The sequence below is a fragment of the Condylura cristata genome, unplaced genomic scaffold (genome assembly GCF_000260355.1).
Source record: "Condylura cristata isolate star-nosed mole 26May11 unplaced genomic scaffold, ConCri1.0 scaffold00023, whole genome shotgun sequence".
In the NCBI taxonomy this organism is placed as follows: Eukaryota; Metazoa; Chordata; class Mammalia; order Eulipotyphla; family Talpidae; genus Condylura; species Condylura cristata.
The window spans coordinates 7,690,363-7,708,612 of NW_004567124.1; the positions used below are offsets into that span (position 1 = coordinate 7,690,363).

Consider the following 18,250-nt stretch of genomic DNA (forward strand, 5'->3'; position numbering starts at 1 on the left):
GAGAGGTCTGCCATGCCATGTGGATCACCTCTGGGGTGGGGATCGAATTCGTGCTGCAGGGGCTTCAGAGAGCTTCATAATGTGGTGCTTTAACACATTGTGCCACCAAGGAGGGCCACTGTTAAGGTATCTTTTTGATATGACTCTGGTCATGGGTGTGAGATGATACCTTATTGTGGCTTTGGCCTGCATCTACCTTATTAAAAGCAATGATAAACATTTTTTGTATGTATCTATTGCCTTCTAAATATCCTTTTTGGTGAATTGTCAGTTTAGATCTGCTACCTCTTTATTAACTGGGTTTTGTTTTATTTTTTATAATTTGTCTTATAATAGTTTATTTTTACATCATTTTGTGCATTTTCCCATCTCAGTTGTAATCCCCTTGGGCTTCCCATCACCAGATCACCTATGTGCCATTACCATAGTCCACTGCATTTCGCTACCCCCACTATTTTTGTTCCCATTCCCCATCCCACCCCCAGAAAAAGTCTCTGGTATATAGCTGTTCATTATTATTATTATTATTATTTTCTTGCTTGGTCAGTTATACTCCTGCTATGAGTGAAATCATCCGGTATTTTTCCTTTTCTTTCTGGCTTATTTCACTAAGCATGATCTTTGCAGCATCCATGTTGCTGCAAAAGGCATGTGTTTATTTTTTTGTTGTTGTTGCTGAGTAATACTCTTGTGTATACATACCACATTTTTTTAACCCAGTTATCCACTTTTGGGCATTTGGGCTGTTTCCATGTCTTTCCAATTGTGAATAAAGCAGCAATAAACATTGCGGTGCAGGTGTCTTTTTGAATCAGTGTTTTTTTGTCTTTTGGGTAGATAACCTAGGAATGGGATTGCTGGGTCATATGGAAGCTCCATGTTTAGCAGTTTGAGGAACCTCCAAACCTTTTTCCATAGTGGTTGTACTAGTTTGCATTCCCACCAGCAGTGCAGGAGAGTTCCTTTTTCTCCACATCCTTGCCAACATTTGTTGTTGCTAGTTATTTTAAAATGTGCCATTCTCACTGGTGTGAGGTGGTATCAATTTGCATCTCCCTTATTACAAATGATGTTGAACCTTTTTTCATATGCTTGTTGGCCACCTGCATTTCCTTTTTGGAGAAGAGACTTTTTAGCTCTTGTTTATTTTTGTTGAGTTTCATCAGTTCTTTGTATGTCTTTGTGATCAATCCTTTATCACTAGTATTGTGTGAGAAAAATTTTTTCCCAATCAGTGGAATGTCTGTTTTTTTAATGTCTTTTTTTGCTGTACAGCAGCTCTAACTTGATTTAGTCCCATCTGTTTATCCTTTCCTTCACTGTCATTGTGTTGGTTGCTGTATTAAAGATGTTACTGAGGTGTATGTTGTATAATGTTTTGCCCATCTTTACTTCCAGATATCTTATGGTTTCCATTCTTATAGGTCTTTAATCCACTTTGAGTTGGTTTTTGTGCATGGTGTGAAGTAGTGATCTAGTTTCATTTTTTTGCATGTAGCATCCCAGTTTCCCAGCATCATTTGTTGAGCAAACTTTCTTTGTCCCATTGTGTATTCTTTGCTCCTTTGTCAAAGATTAGCTGCCCATAAACCTGTGGGTTTTATATCTGGGTTTTCTATTTGAATCCACTGCTCTGTATGTCTGTTCTTGTTCGAGTACCATGCAGTTTTGATTATTATGGCTTTGTAGTATAGCTTAAAGTTTGGTATTGTAATGCCTCCATTCTCTTTCTTCTTAGTCATGAGAGTTTTGGCCATTTGAGGTCTTTTGTTGTTTCATATGAATCTCATCTATATTCTATTTTTTTGAAGAATGTCTTTGAGACTTATTGGGAGGGTGTTAAATCTGTATATTGTTTTTGGTAAGATGGCCGTTTTGATGATGTTAATTCTATCCAATCCATGAGCAGGGCATGTCTTTCCATTGCATGATGTCTTCTTGTATTTCTTTTAACAGTGTTTTGTAATTTTCTTTGTATAGGTCTTTTACCTCTTTTGTTAGGTTGACTCCCTATTTGATTCTTTTTGTTTTAATTGAAAAGGGGATGGTCTTTGTTTTTTTTTTTTTTCCGTTTCTTTTGATTGGTTGTGTATAGGAAGGCCTCTGATTTTTGTGTGTTGATTTTATATCCTGCTACCTTGCTAAACTGATGGTTTTGATTAGTTTCTCTGTGGAGTTTTTAGGGTTTTCCATGTAAATTAACATGCTGTCTGCAAATAAGGACAGTTTTACTTCTTCTTTCCCTACTTGGATTCCTTGTATGTCTTTTTCCTGTCTCATTGCTCTGGCTAGAACTTTCAGTATTATGTTGAAGAGCAGTGGTGATAGTGGACACCCTTGACCCTTGTCTTGTTCCTGATCTCAAAGGAAAGGCTTTCAGCTTTTCTCCATTGAGGATAATATTGGCTGTGGGTTTGTCATATATGGCTTTTATCATGTTGAGGTATGTTTCTTCTATACTGAGGATTTCGAGGGCCTTAAACATAAATGGGTGTTGAACCTTGTCTAAAGCCTTCTCCGCATCTATTGATATGATTATGTGGTTTTTATTTTTCTGTCAGTTGATGTGATGGATTACATTAATTGATTTTCTGATGTTGAACCATCCTTTTTTTTTTTATAATTTTAAAAATAAGATTTGTTTATTTATGCATACAGAACTGGGGTGCCAGCCAGAGGTGAAGGGGCAGTAAGAGGATTCACTAAAGACAGTGGGGAGCAGAGGGCAGCAGTGGATGGGTTAAGAGAGGTCTGCTGGGCCATGTGGATCACCTCTGGGGCTGGCGATCGAACTCTCACTGAAGTCGCTGGGGCTCCCTGGCAGTGCTGCACTTTAACCCATTACACCACCAGTAAGGGCCCTGTTTTCTTTCTTTCTTTCTTTCTTTCTTTTTTTTTTAATAATTTTGCACAGAGGGACTGGAGTGTTGGCTGAGGTGTGGGGATGAGAGGCCTCAATAGAGAAAGACAGGGTAGCAAAACAGGTGGATTTACTGAAATACACTGCTGAGGGCTGTATTTCAAGAGCAGCTGGTGAGAGAGGAGAGCTCTGCTGTGCCATATGTAGATTAGTCCCTGGCTGGGAATCTAACTCAGGACACATTGCTGATAGTGCTGAGACCCCCTTTGTTTTCTTTTTTTTCTTTTTTCCTAAGATTTATTTATTTATTCATACAGAACTGGGGTACAGGCCAGAGATGCGGAGGGTGAGAGGATTCACCAGGGACAGAGTGGGGAGCAGAACAGGCAGATCCACGAAGTACACTGCTGAGGGGAGCAGCGGGCGGGTCAGGAGAGGTCTGCCACGCCATGTGGATCACCTCCGGGGCAGGCAGGAATCGAACTCATGAGGAAGTGGCTTAAGCTTCTTAGTGCTGTGCTTTAACCCTCTGCGCCACCAGGGAGGGCCCCCCCCTTTGTTTTCTTTAAAAAAAAAAATTAAAATCTCACTAATAGTAACTTTCTTACTTCATTTAAAAAATTTATTTTTTAACTGTATGTTTTCTTGTTTTTTTATCTAGGTTACACAGTATCTTTCTATGCATGGGACCTACAGACTACATGTTTTACAAGAACTAATGAGTGGTTTTCCATTCCTTGGAGCTACATTAGAAACATAAATATGGTGCCAAAAGAACTCCTTGCCTTGCTCTAACTACAGTCAATTTGAACATAATATATATTGAAGAGAAGTGTGTACTGAGGCTACTCATTGTACAGAAACTCTGCGTGTAAGATCATGGACCATACTAGTAGGGAAAAGGATGAAAGACAACGGACAGCTAAACCCATGGCTCAACGGGGTACACACACTTCCCGACCATCTGGCTCTTCAGCATCATCTGGGGTTCTTATGGTGGGACCCAACTTCAGGGTTGGCAAGAAGATAGGATGTGGGAACTTCGGAGAACTCAGATTAGGTAAGAATTTAGTGGCTTTCACAAACAGCAAAGGAGCAGCAGCTGTAATAAGCTTTGGTGTATTTAGAAATAAGTAGTCTAATTTTATGAGAATTTTTTTCTTTAGGAGGACCTATTATAAGAACTTGAGAATTTGTGAAGGGAACTGTAGTCATTATCTTTTGTAAATGTTATTCAAGTCCATGTATCTTCTTGTGTGGTAAATTTAAAAATTTCCCACTACTGGTGGGATTTTATGATGTAGAACAGTCTGCATATTGGTACCAATGTAATGAAGATTTTGATTTAGTTGTTCTAAGATATAGAACTCTAAATTATTTCTGACAAAGTCTTAAATATTGTTGGTCCATGATTGTTGGTCCTTGCTTTAATTCATACTCTACTCCTGACAAGGGAAGAATAATGCTCTCTCATAATACCCAGGCTTAGCTTATAAGGATATACGTCCTGGTTGGAGAGATTTTCCTACTAATAAATATTTAGGTTTCTTCCTGCAGCCCTTCAACATCTGGAATAAGGTATATAGCTCCAGAAAGAAATTACACAATTTTATTTCCCAATCAAGGAAATAGATTATCTAATATTAGATATGAATTTATGAATGAAATCATGAATGATGTTAAATCCACTAGTTTGAAGATGTGGAATTGCAAAGAAAGTACTTTGATTATTTATATCCTTTTTTAAGGCCCTCCTGGTGAGTGGGGAAGAGAAAATGAAAATAAATGTATGATGTTGGACATCCATTCAAAGAGTGTGAAGCGGTCCCCTTTTAATCTAAAATGTTTTCCTTTTTTTTTTATAGCTAATGAAACAATGGGTTATTGTCATGAACAGGAGGAAGGAAAAATACATGATTATTGTTACCTCTACTATCTCCAGTGATTTTGAAGAAAAACTTTGACTCCCCCATAGAGAGTTTCAGGGAAACATCATTGTACTAGGCAGATATATCAGTACAGAATTGAATTTAGGGATGCTAAGAATGAATTTATTTTTACCAATAGAAGGCTGGCAGCCTGGGATTTTTAAAACCTGACTAGGATAATGAAAGCCTCTTTATATTTAGTGATGTGTTCATGTTCAGCTTAGCAAAAGCAGCAGATGCTACCGGGAACAGGAGTAAGATGTGTAATTTTACACTGTTTGACTTCCTAGCAACTCATGAGTTGCTTTAGCAGCTAGTTCAGTGAATATTCATTTATGTAATGGATTGACTTTGCCCTACCATCATAGTAGTATTTGCATTAAGTAGATTATGACATAAACATGTACAAAATTTCTCCTGAGGGGCAGTTTATTTTTGTAATGTCTCTTTTGCTGTACAGAAGCTCTTTAACTTGATGTAGTCCCATCTGTTTATCCTTTCTTTCACTATCGTTGCATTGGGTGCTGTATTGAGGTTATTGAGGTGTATGTTCCGTAGTGTTTCGCCCTTCTTTGAGGGGCAGTTTATAATGCATATAAATTCATGCATTCTCAAAACATCACGAAATTGTTTAATTTCTACAAAAGTGATCAAAAACGTTGGCCACGTAAAAGCTAGAAATCTGTTCTATTTGACCACTTAAATCTAAATTTATATCACATTATCTTTAATTTTACATGAAAATGAAAAAAAATCTACTCATTTGAAAGGATAAATCTATAGTCCATGTGTATTTTCAGAGTACCAGAATGATGTGTTTTACTTCCTCTCATGAATTTTAGGGTAATTTTGTAGTTCTCTTTATGATTTGCCTTGTAGTAAGTAGAAAGATCTTATCTTTCTTTTCAGTTGGTTTTATACTTGTGTGCTTATCATGTTTGTAAAATAATTATATTTAACAGAAACCAAAAAAGATACTTTTAGAATTATTAGACATCTTTCTAACAATAGAGTGTGTTGTAAGTCATATTTTATCATTCTCTTGCTCTTATGTGAATAAGTAGAAAATTATGTAGCCATTAGGAGGAGTAAATTAGGAACTACAAACTAAGTGTGGGTAGAGATACGATTTGACCATGCCTACCACCTACAAGGCTGTGCTTTCTTCTTTAACAGTATTCTCTCTCTCTCTCTCTCTCTCTTTCTCTTTTTTTAAAGATCTGTTTATTTATGCATGGACAAACTGGGATATTTGGCCAGAGGTAGGGGTGGTGTGAGAGGATTCCCCAGAGACAGAGTGGAGAACAGAACAGGCAGACTGACTGAAATACACTGCTGAGGGGACCAGCAGTCAAGACAGGAGGTCTCTGCTGCACTACATGGGTCACCTCCCAAGCCAGGGATCTAACTTGTTACTGCGGTTAGCTTCATAGTCACTAGGGAGGGCCCTTGATACTGTCTCTTATGTCCCTCCAACTGCAAGTGCATTTCTGTATCTGAACTTTTGCGCTTACAGTCCCTTTTGCTTGTAGACTTTTTTTTTATTTTACAACAGTTTATTTTCACATCATTTTGTACATTTTTTTTTTCCATCTCAATTGTAATCCCCGCGTGTTTCCCATCACCAAGTCCTTGCTTGTAGACTTTTTTACCCCCAAATTTTGCTTAACTGGTAGTTTCTCATCCTCAGGCTTCAACTTTACCTTCTCAAAGAAGCCTTCTGTGGTTTCTCCCCTACCCTCGTTTAAAGTAGAGTGTGAGCCCCCTAGCCTCATGCTGCCCTATCAGACTGCTTTATTTTATTCATGTTTTCTTCTTAACTGAATGTAAGTTCCTGGGTGGTTAGGGGTTTTATCTTTATTTACTGTTGTTTTGTGTGCATTGGAGATATAGATAGTAAGATGAATCATAAGGGAAGGAAAAAACTATGAGTTCTAAAGTCCAAAGGTACTTGATGTGAACTTAATATATTCCCTTGATTTCAGGCAGAAAACTTAGAAAATAAGATAATGATTAGTGTGCTAGTTTTATGTAAATTCACTCCATCATCCATTTAACAAACATTGTTTGAATGTTTCCTATCTTGCTAGACTTTGAGAAAACTACAAGGAGTAACAAGATATAGTTTCTGTCCTTAAGAGAATAATAAATCTACCCAAAGGACATAAAAACATTAACTCAAAAGGACATCTGCACCCATATGGTGTATGAAGCACAATTTATAATAGGTAAGCTATAGAAACAACCCAAATGCCCCCAAATAGGTGACTGGATCAAGAGGATAAGGTATTACTCAGCAATCAGAAAAGATAAACTCATATCATTCACAGCAACATAGATGGAGCTGGAAGGAATTATGCTCAGTGAAATAAATCAGAAAAAAAAAAGAAAAATATTGGATGGTTACACTTACAGGAGGGATATAGGGATAAACAAATAAGGGATGGGGGGAGTTAGTTATAATAAATTAAAAGCCAAAATCAACAGGCAACTATAAATCAGAGATATTCTGCAGGGAGGAGGAGGGAGAAGGATCAAACAGGTAAGAAGAGCACAAGGTACTGTGAATGGTGAGACATGGTGAATTGGGATGGGAGTTTCATGGGTATTACACCTGAGAGGAGAAAGCATACATTGTACCAAGAGTGATGTTAAAAAATGTATACAGACACACACATTTATAAAAGAGTCTTAGCCTAGTGGGAAAGAGAAAAACAAAATACAGTATAAAGTGATAAGTATAATAACTTTTATAAAACTACACTGGCAGAGAAAGTTAATGAAATTTTCATAGAGGAGGTATTAATAGAGAACACAGAAGGATTTAACACGAAAGGGGACAAGGAGGAAGACTGTCGCAGAATGCATGAAAACACTCGTATACTAGTTATATGTCCCCTTATGGGATGGGAAGTGAAAGAAAAGCAGTAGCTGAGGCTGTTAGTTAGGTTGGGATCAGACTGTTAAGTGTTTGCATGGTATTAAAGAATTTGGGTTTTACCCCTTTAGCAATGGAGTGGAATCACCTTTTACAGCAGAGGAGTGCCATGATCTGGTTTGCATTCTTAAAAGTTAATTCAGGTGGTTGTAAGAATAGATCAGAAGGGAAAGAGGTTAACATCCTGTGGATACTGCTCTAATTATCGTACTTGTCACCTCATAGTATCTTCCTTCATCTCTCTGCCTAAAGAGGCTTGATGGTAGTGATTTGTTTTGTTAATCATCATATTATCAACTCCTTTGACTGTTTGGTACTTAAGAAATATTTGTTTGACCTTTTAATTCCAGGTCAGAAATGACTAGTGCCTAAGTTCTACCTTTGAAAATAACAGTGGGAGTGAAAGGAAGGAATGAAGTAAGGAGACATTTCAGAAGTAGACTGTAGGGAGGATTTGGTCACCATCTATTTGAGAAGGTGTCAGAGATGACTGAATTTGCCAGTTTGGGGAGAAAATCTTAAATGGAGAGACAAAAAAGATAGGACTAAAGTAGGCGGAAGGGAACTTGTAAATATATTGACTTTGAGGAATGTACATCATATATCCTAGACTTGTTTAGACTTGAGGTAAAGATTAAGAAATTATCACCTTGTAGGTGTTAATGATCCCACATGCATTTAAGGGATGCTGAAAGAGGAAGAACCTGCAGAGTAGAGATTGAAGAATTAAGAGTACTGGTATTAGTAAGAAAAGTCTGAAACCTTAAGGTTAAGCAGATATCATTGGTCTTTCACATCTTTTTTTTTTAAAGATTTATTTATTTATGCATACAGAACTGGGGTACAGGCCAGAGGTACAAGGGCAGTGATAGGATTCACCAGAGACAGAGTGAGGAGCAGGACAAGCAGATCAACCAAGTACACTGCTGAGGGGAGCTGCGGGGTGGGGATCAGGAGAGATCTGCCGAGGCATGTGGTTCACCTCCAGGGTGGGGGATCGAACTTGCACTGAAGGGGCTGCTGCTTTCTTGCAGTGCTGCGTCCTAACCTGATGTGCCACCAGGGAGGGCCCCATCATTTTATTTTTAAATGAGTACATGGCACCATATGTGTGGATTAGCACACTGCCTGGGGATGGAACTCATGCCATATCAGTGATAGTGCTGAGATATAACCCATAGACCACCAGGGAGGCCCCCCTTGTGGTGATTATTATTTGTTGTGTTTATTGAGATAATGTTGAGTTAAAAATACTGTATATGTTTTAGGGATATATCTTTATATCTCTGTTAGTGGATTTTAAAACAAAATTTTTGATAGATTGTGTGTAGCTCATTGGTTTATCAGGTCTTTTATGCAGGTCATTATACAAGGTGACACCAATATAAGTTTCAGCTTGGGTACCTCCATCTCCCTTCCCTGAATTGTGATCCCCAATGGCTGCCAAAGCTAGATCAGGGTTAGAATAGGGTACATGGTTATACTGTGAATGACCCTGCATATGGGAAAAGAGGAAGGTTTCACTTTTTCACAACCAGAACAACATCCTCATGCTTCAGCATACAATCTTCAACAACTTTTTGAGGATTGCGTTTCACAGAGAAACCACTCCCTTCCCCTCCCCCCCTCCCCCCCCGAGTGTGTTTAAATTATTTGAAAAGATTTTTGGGAATCTTCATGCAGAAATCCACTACAGTGATCCTGAAGTAAAGCAGTACTGTTGGAGATGTGTAATCTGGCAACAAGCCTTTTGGTTTGTTATAAGTTCTCACTAGTTTTGGATAGTTCAGATCATTTCCAAAAGGTCTTCAAAATTCTAGCAGTGATAGGCAGAGGTGAGTAGTACATAGTAAGGCATCTTATAGATGATATCCATTTCCTCAGTGGAGATCTGTTCAATCTTATTTAACACATAGATTCAAGGGATATTCACTCTTTATTTCCTTCCATCGTGCCATTGAGGTCATCTGTTTGGCATTGCTATGTAGAGTAACTCTGGCATTACACATTTTGTTTTTAGCCAGACTGCTCTTCACAGTTTCAGCATCCAGCTCACTTTGAGGGCAGTGGAAGTGAGATTAATGCCTCTTTTATTCTTTTAAAGCCAATTTTAAGGGGTTTGTTGTAAAACAAAAATTCTAAAATTAAAGTATCATGCTTGTTGTTACAAAATTGTTTTCACTTCTACTTTAGAAGTGTCTCCAGAGATAACCACTGATTTTATTTACTTAATTTAACATCCCAGAATGTAAAGGTGTATATCAGGGCATGTATTAAAAATACTTAGAAATGCAGTAAACGCAAGAAATAAGCCTATCTTTAATCCTTAATAGAGAATTCTTTTCAACTTAAAAATAGATCATTCACATTTTAGTCTTTGTAGTTACTCAGTATTATTTGATGAATCTCAGTATACATTTAAATTGTTTGTGGTTTTTAATATTATAAATAATACTTTTTTGAACATCTGTACTGAAATTTCTATTACATCCTTCTGGTACAAATTTGACCTTTTTTCTTTTTTAAGATTTATTTATTTATGCATACAGAACTGGGATACAGGCCAGAAGTGCAGGGGTGGTGAGAGGATTCACCAGAGACAAGAGTGGAGAGCAGAACAGGCTGACTGACGAAGTAGATTGCTGAGGGGAGCAGCAGGCTGGTCAGGAGAGTTTTGCGTACCATGTGGGTCACCTCCCTGGTTGGGAATCGAACTCGTGCTGAAGTGGCATTAGCTTCTTAGTGCTGTGCTTTAACCCACTGTACCACCAGGAAGGGCCTGCAAATTTGACATTTTTTAGGAGAAATTCTTGAATTTGTGTTAGAGGATATACAAATTTGCAATATTGTCACAAATTGTCGATTTGGTTTCTTTGTATTTGGAGGGGTGTTTTCCTGACTCTTCAAAAACGTTGAACATTACATCTTTTCATCTATGCTAGTCAAATAGGTGTAATTGGTATCCCATTAAATAGGTATATGTTTATGGCTGAAGATAAACATTTACACATTGTATTTCTTATTTTAAGAGTTGCTTCTTTGTGACCTTTGCCCTTTGAAATAATCCTTTGGGAGGATTATTTTTATATATATCACATAGAAATTAAAGCATTTTAATTGAAAGAATGTTGAAGATTAGAGAAAGAAACCTTGAAGCATGATTATGGGTAAAATGCACAGGAGGATGCAAAATCCATTGAATCATTGAATGGAAACAGATTTATAGTTGATTTTTTTTTTAACTAATTGAGAAACTTGGAGTATATTTTGAAGGCTTGTTAAACTTGTCAGTCTTGCTGAATCAGGTGTGGAAAGAATCACGTAAACATTAAGATATGATTGATCCCATTCCTCCAGAATTAAGAAAATTAATGTCTGGTCTACAAGTAATGGCTAGTTTTCCTTCTGTGTTGGAAGAATGAGTAGATAAACTTTCTTTAACATCCTAATAAATACATACCTATATTTTGGGGGAGGTTTTTAGACTACACAATCTTGCATCTAATTCTAATAGTCTTCACATTATTCTTGTGAAATGGATATCATGAGAATGTTTTTACTTGCAAACAAAAAAAAATTGAAGTACAAGGAATTGAAATTTCTTGCTCTTTTCTATCTTTGGTATCTGATAAAATCTACAAAAATACATTAGCACAGAAAGATGTTTCTAACAAAGGTAAATTGACTAAAGGTTGCAGTTTGTCCTGTGACACACTCCTCCTTGGCTTCTAAAACAAGACATTTATTCCTATAACTGAAGTAGGATTTACACTGACAATTTCTCTGCATATTGCCTCCATATCTGAATTACTTAACTACGGCTCATAAACCTAAAGTTGCAGTATGTAACTTTAGCTGTTTTGGGCAGTTGTGATCATTAATCGTTTACAGATGCATGTTACCTGAAGCAGTTAGTTTCATACTTTATCCCTAATGGGAAAGGAAAAGTGAGTAGGCAAGACTGAGTTTGTTACCTATTTTATGTATTCAGTTTTCAGTAAGATTTTTAAAAGGTACAGTTCTGCTGCGTTTAAAAATTTTTATAATCACTCTCCTGAGGGAATGTAGGCTTAAGATAATATATGAGATTTAAGTCTGTCTTCTCTACTTTTGAAAGTAAAGGTATTATAAAATCAAATGTTTCATTTTTACTCATAATTTCTTAAGAAATCTAGTATTTTGAACAACTAGAACTAAGCCCTTTTTCAGGCTAACATTCAGCTACCAGTGAAACAGAAAAACTATTGTGTTTTTGCAACAGTTAAGGTTTTTCTATAAATTTTCAAATAATCAGGATCTGTGGATAGAACAAACAAAAACAGATTTGTGGTTATAACTAAGAACCCTGGAATCAGTTTGTTTTTCCAGGTTTCTTTTTTTTTTTCCTGTTTTAAGGTGAAGATAATAAAATCTACCTTATTTTTTTTTTAATTTCTTGTATTTAAGATTTTATTTATTTATAAAATTTTGTGTAAAACACTTGGGGTGTAGACCAGAGGTATGGGTGTAGGGGTAAGAAAATTCACCAGAGACAGAGTGGGGGAGTAGAACAGGAAGATCTAATAGAATAATCTACTAAGGGGAGCAGTGGCCAAAATAGGAGAGGTCTCTGTGCCAAAGGAGTTAGCTCCCTGGCCAGTGGATCAAACTCAGACCATAGTGGTGGTAGCACTGAGATTTAACACCTAGGCCACCAGGGAGGAGGCCTTTACAGATTTTCTGTGGAGATATAATTCAGATAATTTATATAGTTGGCTGAAATTATTGCCTATCAAATTTTTGGCTTACATATATGTATATTACAAAATATTCTCTAAAATTTTATTTTAACTTTTCCCCAATTGTATGAAGGAAATTTTCAGAAATTTATGAAATATTAAAAAGAATAGGGTGGTGAATATTCATTTTTAATTATCGTCTAGATTTACCAGTTGTTATTTATTTTGTCTTGTTCTTTATCTCTTTGAAACTATGTATATGTGTGAATTTGTGATTTTGAGTTAAGTTATAGACATGACAAAATACACCCTCTCCCCCATAGAAAGGGATGTTTATGTTTCTTTTTCACGGGTATATAATAGATTATATCTTTTGTTTCAGCTCACAGTATTTTGTAGAGGGATTCAGTTTAAAATTATGACCTCAGAAATAATGCATTTGGAAAATTTGCAAATGCATTTAAAATTATTTTTACTAGAAGTTTAAATTTCCTTTGGAATTATCCCCAGTCCTTATTTATGTATGTAAGAACTGGGTACAGGTCAGAGGTGTGGGGGTTGAGAGCATTCACCAGAGACATAGTGGGGAACAGAACAGACAGATTGACTGATACACAGTGCAGAGGGGAGCAAGAGGACAAAAATAGGACCGGTCAGCTGCACCATGTGGGTCACCTACCTGGCTGGGGATGGAACTCGTGCTGTACTGCCTTCACATAGCTTCATAGTGCGGTGCTTTAACCCTTGCACCACCAGGGAGGCCCTTACATAATAATTTTTAAAGGATTTCAGTATTTTTCTGCCTCAGTATCACGATTTCCAGAGTGATTAATTCCAATCTTTTTTTCTCACCACTGTAATATAGAAAGTTACATGCATTTGCTTTGTAAATAGAGCATCGGGCTTTATAAGTACTTTACAGGCTTACCCTCTTTTTTTTTTTTTTTACTATTATTTAACTTTTTTTTATTACAAAAGTTTATTTTTACATCATTTTGTACATTTTTTTTTCCATCTCAATTGTAATCCCGCGGGTTTCCCATCACCAAGTCACGCATGTGCCATCACCATAATCCCATGCATTTCCCTCCCCCCCCCCGTTTTTGATCCCATTCCCCACTCCACCCCCATAAAACGTCTCTGGTATATGGTTGTTCATTATTTTTGTTATTTTCTCGCCTGGTCCATTATATTCCTGCTATGAGTGAAACCATCCGGTATTTTTTTTTCTCTTTCTGGCTTATCTCACTAAGCATGATCTTTTCCAGCTCCATCCAAGTTGCTGCAAAAGACATGTGTTTCTCTTTTTGGGTTGCTGAGTAATATTCCATTGTATTAGGTACCATGTCTTTTTTATCCAGTCATCTACTTTTGGTCATTTGGGCTGCTTCCATGTTTTTCCCATTGTAAATAAAGCAGCAATAAACATGGGGGTACAGGTATCTTTTTCAATCAGTGTTTTTGTGTCCTTTGTGTCTTTAAATGGAGTATGGGTTTTTTTCTTTGCCCTCATTTATAAATAACTTCTCCTCCCTTTTTCCCTTTACCTTAACCTATTCATTTTCATTCCAGAATTACAGCTGTCCTAACCCCTCATTTTTCTAAGTTATTGCTCAGAATATCATGTTTAATAGTTTAGGAAGCACAGAATCTAGTTCAGCCACTGACTTAATTAAGCTTTTCATCTCAAAATGAAGTAATTGAAACTGCTTTTCAGAAGTTTTTATTGTAGCTCTTTTTTTTTTTTATGGTCCAACTAAAAAATAATACTAATTTGTGACCTAATCCATACACAAATATTTGTATCTGAAGCAAAAGTTTCATGAATACCCTCAATAAGTGTGATAGACTCTGATATTTCTTATTTATTTTTAAAAAAAGATTTATTTATTCATACAGAACACCAGAGATGCAGAAGGTAGAGAACCCATCAGAGACAGAGTGGGGAGCAGAACAGGCAGATCGATGAAGTATACTGCTGAGGGGAGCAGCGGGTGTGTCAGGAGAGGTCTGCCGTGCCATGTGGTCACCTCCAGGGCGGGGATCAAACTCATGGGGAAGTGGTTTAAGCTTCTCAGTGCTGTGCTGTAATCCGCTGCACCACCAGGGAGAGCCTGCTATTTCTTATTTTATATTGCTTTTCTTCGTATAACTTGTTAGTTTAGACCCAGTGAATTTATTTATTTCACCTTCCACATGGATCATGCCTTGTAGTTTAGAAAATATTTTAACATTGTATAATACAGTTATGCTTTTGCATGTTAATGGTAAACATGCTCTGTGTCATTACTAGTAATATAAATATGATTTTTATAATAAACTACTGATAATGATAATCATTTCATAAAACTTGACACACAGAAGAAATTATCCTTGCTGTTAATTGCTAACCATTTGTGAATTTTTTTGTATAGTATATTAGTATACTAGTAGAATTAAGTGAATAAAAATGGAAAAGGCCTCTGACCTTTTTCTTTAAGGTGGTAATGCTGTTTGATATCTTCCTTCCTTTCTAATTACACTTCCCACTTAAAGGATGCTCTCTGGGTGGCAGAGGCAATAGACCAGTCTGTTCTCTTTGCCCTAAATAGACATGGTAACTGATTCAAGTTACATGAAAGTAGTTTCTTGTTTTAACTACTAATTGCCTCGAGTTCATTTGGCTGGATTTTTTAAAACAAGTTCTAGGTAGTAATTTATAAATGTACTACTTTTACTTTAGGGCAAGAAAATGTGACAGCTGGAGATCTAACTAAACTGGGAACCCGAGGCAGTATGTTCCTTTATCAGTGTGACTCTGAGAACTGAGACCTGCTGGTTCTTTGAAATTATGCTGTGTCTGATGAAGCTTACGGTAAATGTTGTCTCTGTAGGTCACATACTGAAACAGGAAGTCTTCATGCAGTGAGTTTTATGGGTAACATCACATCTAGGACTCCTTCAAAGTTTAGATATAAAGCTCTAAAAACCACTGTGTAATGCAGTTTCTTTTCTATTAAGAATGAAAGAACCCATAGCCAGGAAGTGAGCCTGGGAAAGCATTATGGATTTTATGCAACAGATACTAAAAGTTTTGAGTGCTTGAGATTGTGCCATCTTATTGATGGTATTTTTCTGCCCATTAAACTACCTGCCTTTCTCACAGTTTGATAAATGTTTTCTCATTTTAGCTAAAACAATTTATTTTAAGTGGGCAGGATTTTAACTGTCTTTGTAATTAAAATTTTCTAGAGCAAGATTTTTGAGTACTGTTTATCTCTGAAGATGAAGTTAAGTGATAATCTCGATTTTTCCACATGACAGCATTTTGCAATGGCCTGTTCAGTTTTGATGATTCCCCCTAGCAAAGGCATTCATTTGAGTGATGCATAGCTAAAGAGAATTACCCAGTTGCCCTTAGTACCTCTTAAGAATAAGGGTAATTGCTTTGTAAGAGGTGACATTTGTTCCATTCTTTTGGTGCCCCCAGAAAAAGTAAATACAAAAAAACTAGCATTTTGTGATATGCCAGCGATCATATTTGGTATTATATAGGCTATCTCACTTCTGTAATTATATTCTTTTATACAGATATGAAAATTCAAGCTAAGGGGCAGTTCATAATTTGTTACTTTAAGATTTTTTTTTAGAGATTTATTTATGCATACAGAGCTGGGGTACAGGCCAGCGCCACAGGGGTGGTTGGAGGATTCACCAGAAGCAGAGTGGGGAGCAGAATAGACAGATGGATGAAGTATACTGCTGAGGGGAGCAGCGGGTGGGACAGTTGAGGTCTGCTGCGCCATGTGGATCACCTCCAGGGCGGGGATCAAACTCATGCTGAAGTGCTTTAGCTTCTTAGTGCTGTGCTTTCACCCACTGCGCCACCAGGGAGGGCCATTTTTAAAAAAGATTTATTCTATGTAGGTATATAAGAGCTGGGTTATAGGCCAGAGGTGCAGGTAGGGGAGAGAATTCTTCAGAGACAGAGTGGGCAGAATGGGTTTACTGTAATACATTGCTGAGGGGAGCAGAGGGTGAGATAGGAGAGGTCTGCTATGCCACGTGAATCTGCTCCCTTGCTGGGTATCGAACTTATGCTGCAGTGGGCTGCCAGTATCTTCATAGTGCACATACTTAATCCCTTGTGCCACCAGAAGGCCCTGTTTCCTTAAGATTTAATGAGAACTTGGAGGAAGGCATCATAAAATGATCATTTTGCACACTGTTCTGGTTTTCTTTCTGCTCTCTGCTAGTTAAGAGCATTGTTTTTGACCCTTCTTAACTACATGTAACCCAGAGATCATTAACTTTTTCTTCAAAATGGCTTGACTATAAATCCTAGTTTTTTTTTAAGTTGTTTGGGAATATTGCTCATACCTACAATAACAATAGAACTGTTAAAAAATATGAGTTAGCACTTTGCAGTTTACCAAGTATTTTTTCACATATTGTACTTGTGTGATCTTCATAGCCATACTGTTTAGAGCAGATGTTATTCTTTTAAATGGTCTATTACAAAAAATTCCTATTCATCTTCTTTCTAGGTAGTTTTCCCCTGTCTTCTGTCTTACTGGGACCAAGTTAATACTTTTTAAATACAGCTTTCAACTACTACTTTCACTACTTTTTGTCTTAGAACAAGAAACCTTGGAAGTTTCAAAGCAGGCTTCGAAGTAAGAAGTAAAAATCTTCTATATTCATAATCTAATTTTAAACTTTTCTTTCTTTCTTTCTTTTTCTTTCAGTTGACCTAGAACTTTTGGAAGAACCTTCTCTGTATATCAGGTCAATTTTGTTCACTTTAGCAAGCATCTGTTACCTATTTTTCAGATACTATGATATTTTGCTAGGATTAGTGAATTGTACATTCTTTTTGTCAAGAAATTCACTGCCTAAAGGAGGTAAAAAGATACATGAATAACTATATGTATGGAAGTTTGTGAAATTGGTTGTGTCTCAGCTTTACAGTGTATATTGAGAAAAGCGATTTCTTAAAATACAAACCACAGAGAAGCCAGAGAGAGAGAGAGAGATGAAGGCAGATAAGAAGCGGTAAAAAAGAAAAAAGAAAAGAAAAAGGAAGCTTAAAGTAGGTAGTTAAAAGATACCTGACTTAGCAATTCATAACATTAGCTATACCAAATAGGTTCAAACTAGAAACCTGAGAAAGTTGAGATGCAGAAGGAGCTAAAAAATGTTGCAAATTTTTGTATGAAAGCAACTAAATAGCCAAACTATCTTGTGAAAACTGGGCTGCCCTGCTGAGTCCAAGAAAAATGAGAAAAAGGTTTCACATGGGAAGATGAGACCACAGGCTCCGTAAGAAGCAGTACCTCTATGAACTCTTATATTTTTTCCTTCAAAAAAGTATAAGAACTTTTCCTTCTACAGTATAAGAATTTTGCTTTACTGTAAAAGATTATTTCCCTCAAGTCTTCAAAGAAAGGTGAAGATTGAGGAAAGGTGTATCTTTATTGTCCTATAGTATATGCCCTGGTACACCTCCATGTACCTTTGCTTATTCCATACCTTAGAGTAAGAAGCTGCCATTCAAAGTTATTCAGACCCTGTCTCTACTGGATCTTTGTGGCTATGTTTTTTACCATTTCTCCTCATATACCTTCTGTTCCATTCATATAGGTCCACTCACAGTATATAAGATTCTGTATATTTTCTGTCGTGTCTCCACATCACCATTTAAATTTGCACACTATTGGTGGAAATGCAGACTGGCCCATCCCCAATAGAAGACAATACGGTGGTTTCTCAAAATACAAAAAGTAGATCTTCCATATCACCTAGCAATTCTACTCCTACCCCAAGA

At 36.8% G+C, this 18,250-nt stretch overlaps 1 protein-coding gene across 2 annotated transcripts in view; it reads left to right on the forward strand.

Moving 5' to 3' along the window:
- Window positions 1-18,250, forward strand: part of CSNK1G1 (casein kinase 1, gamma 1) — a 137,197-nt gene that overhangs the window by 38,285 nt on the left and 80,662 nt on the right. For both annotated transcript variants that reach the window (XM_004687687.2, XM_012728718.1), the window contains exon 2: window positions 3,522-3,920. In XM_004687687.2, the coding sequence (XP_004687744.1) occupies window positions 3,740-3,920 (181 nt within the window). In that variant the 5' untranslated portion in view covers window positions 3,522-3,739. The remainder of the gene's footprint in view (window positions 1-3,521; window positions 3,921-18,250) is intronic.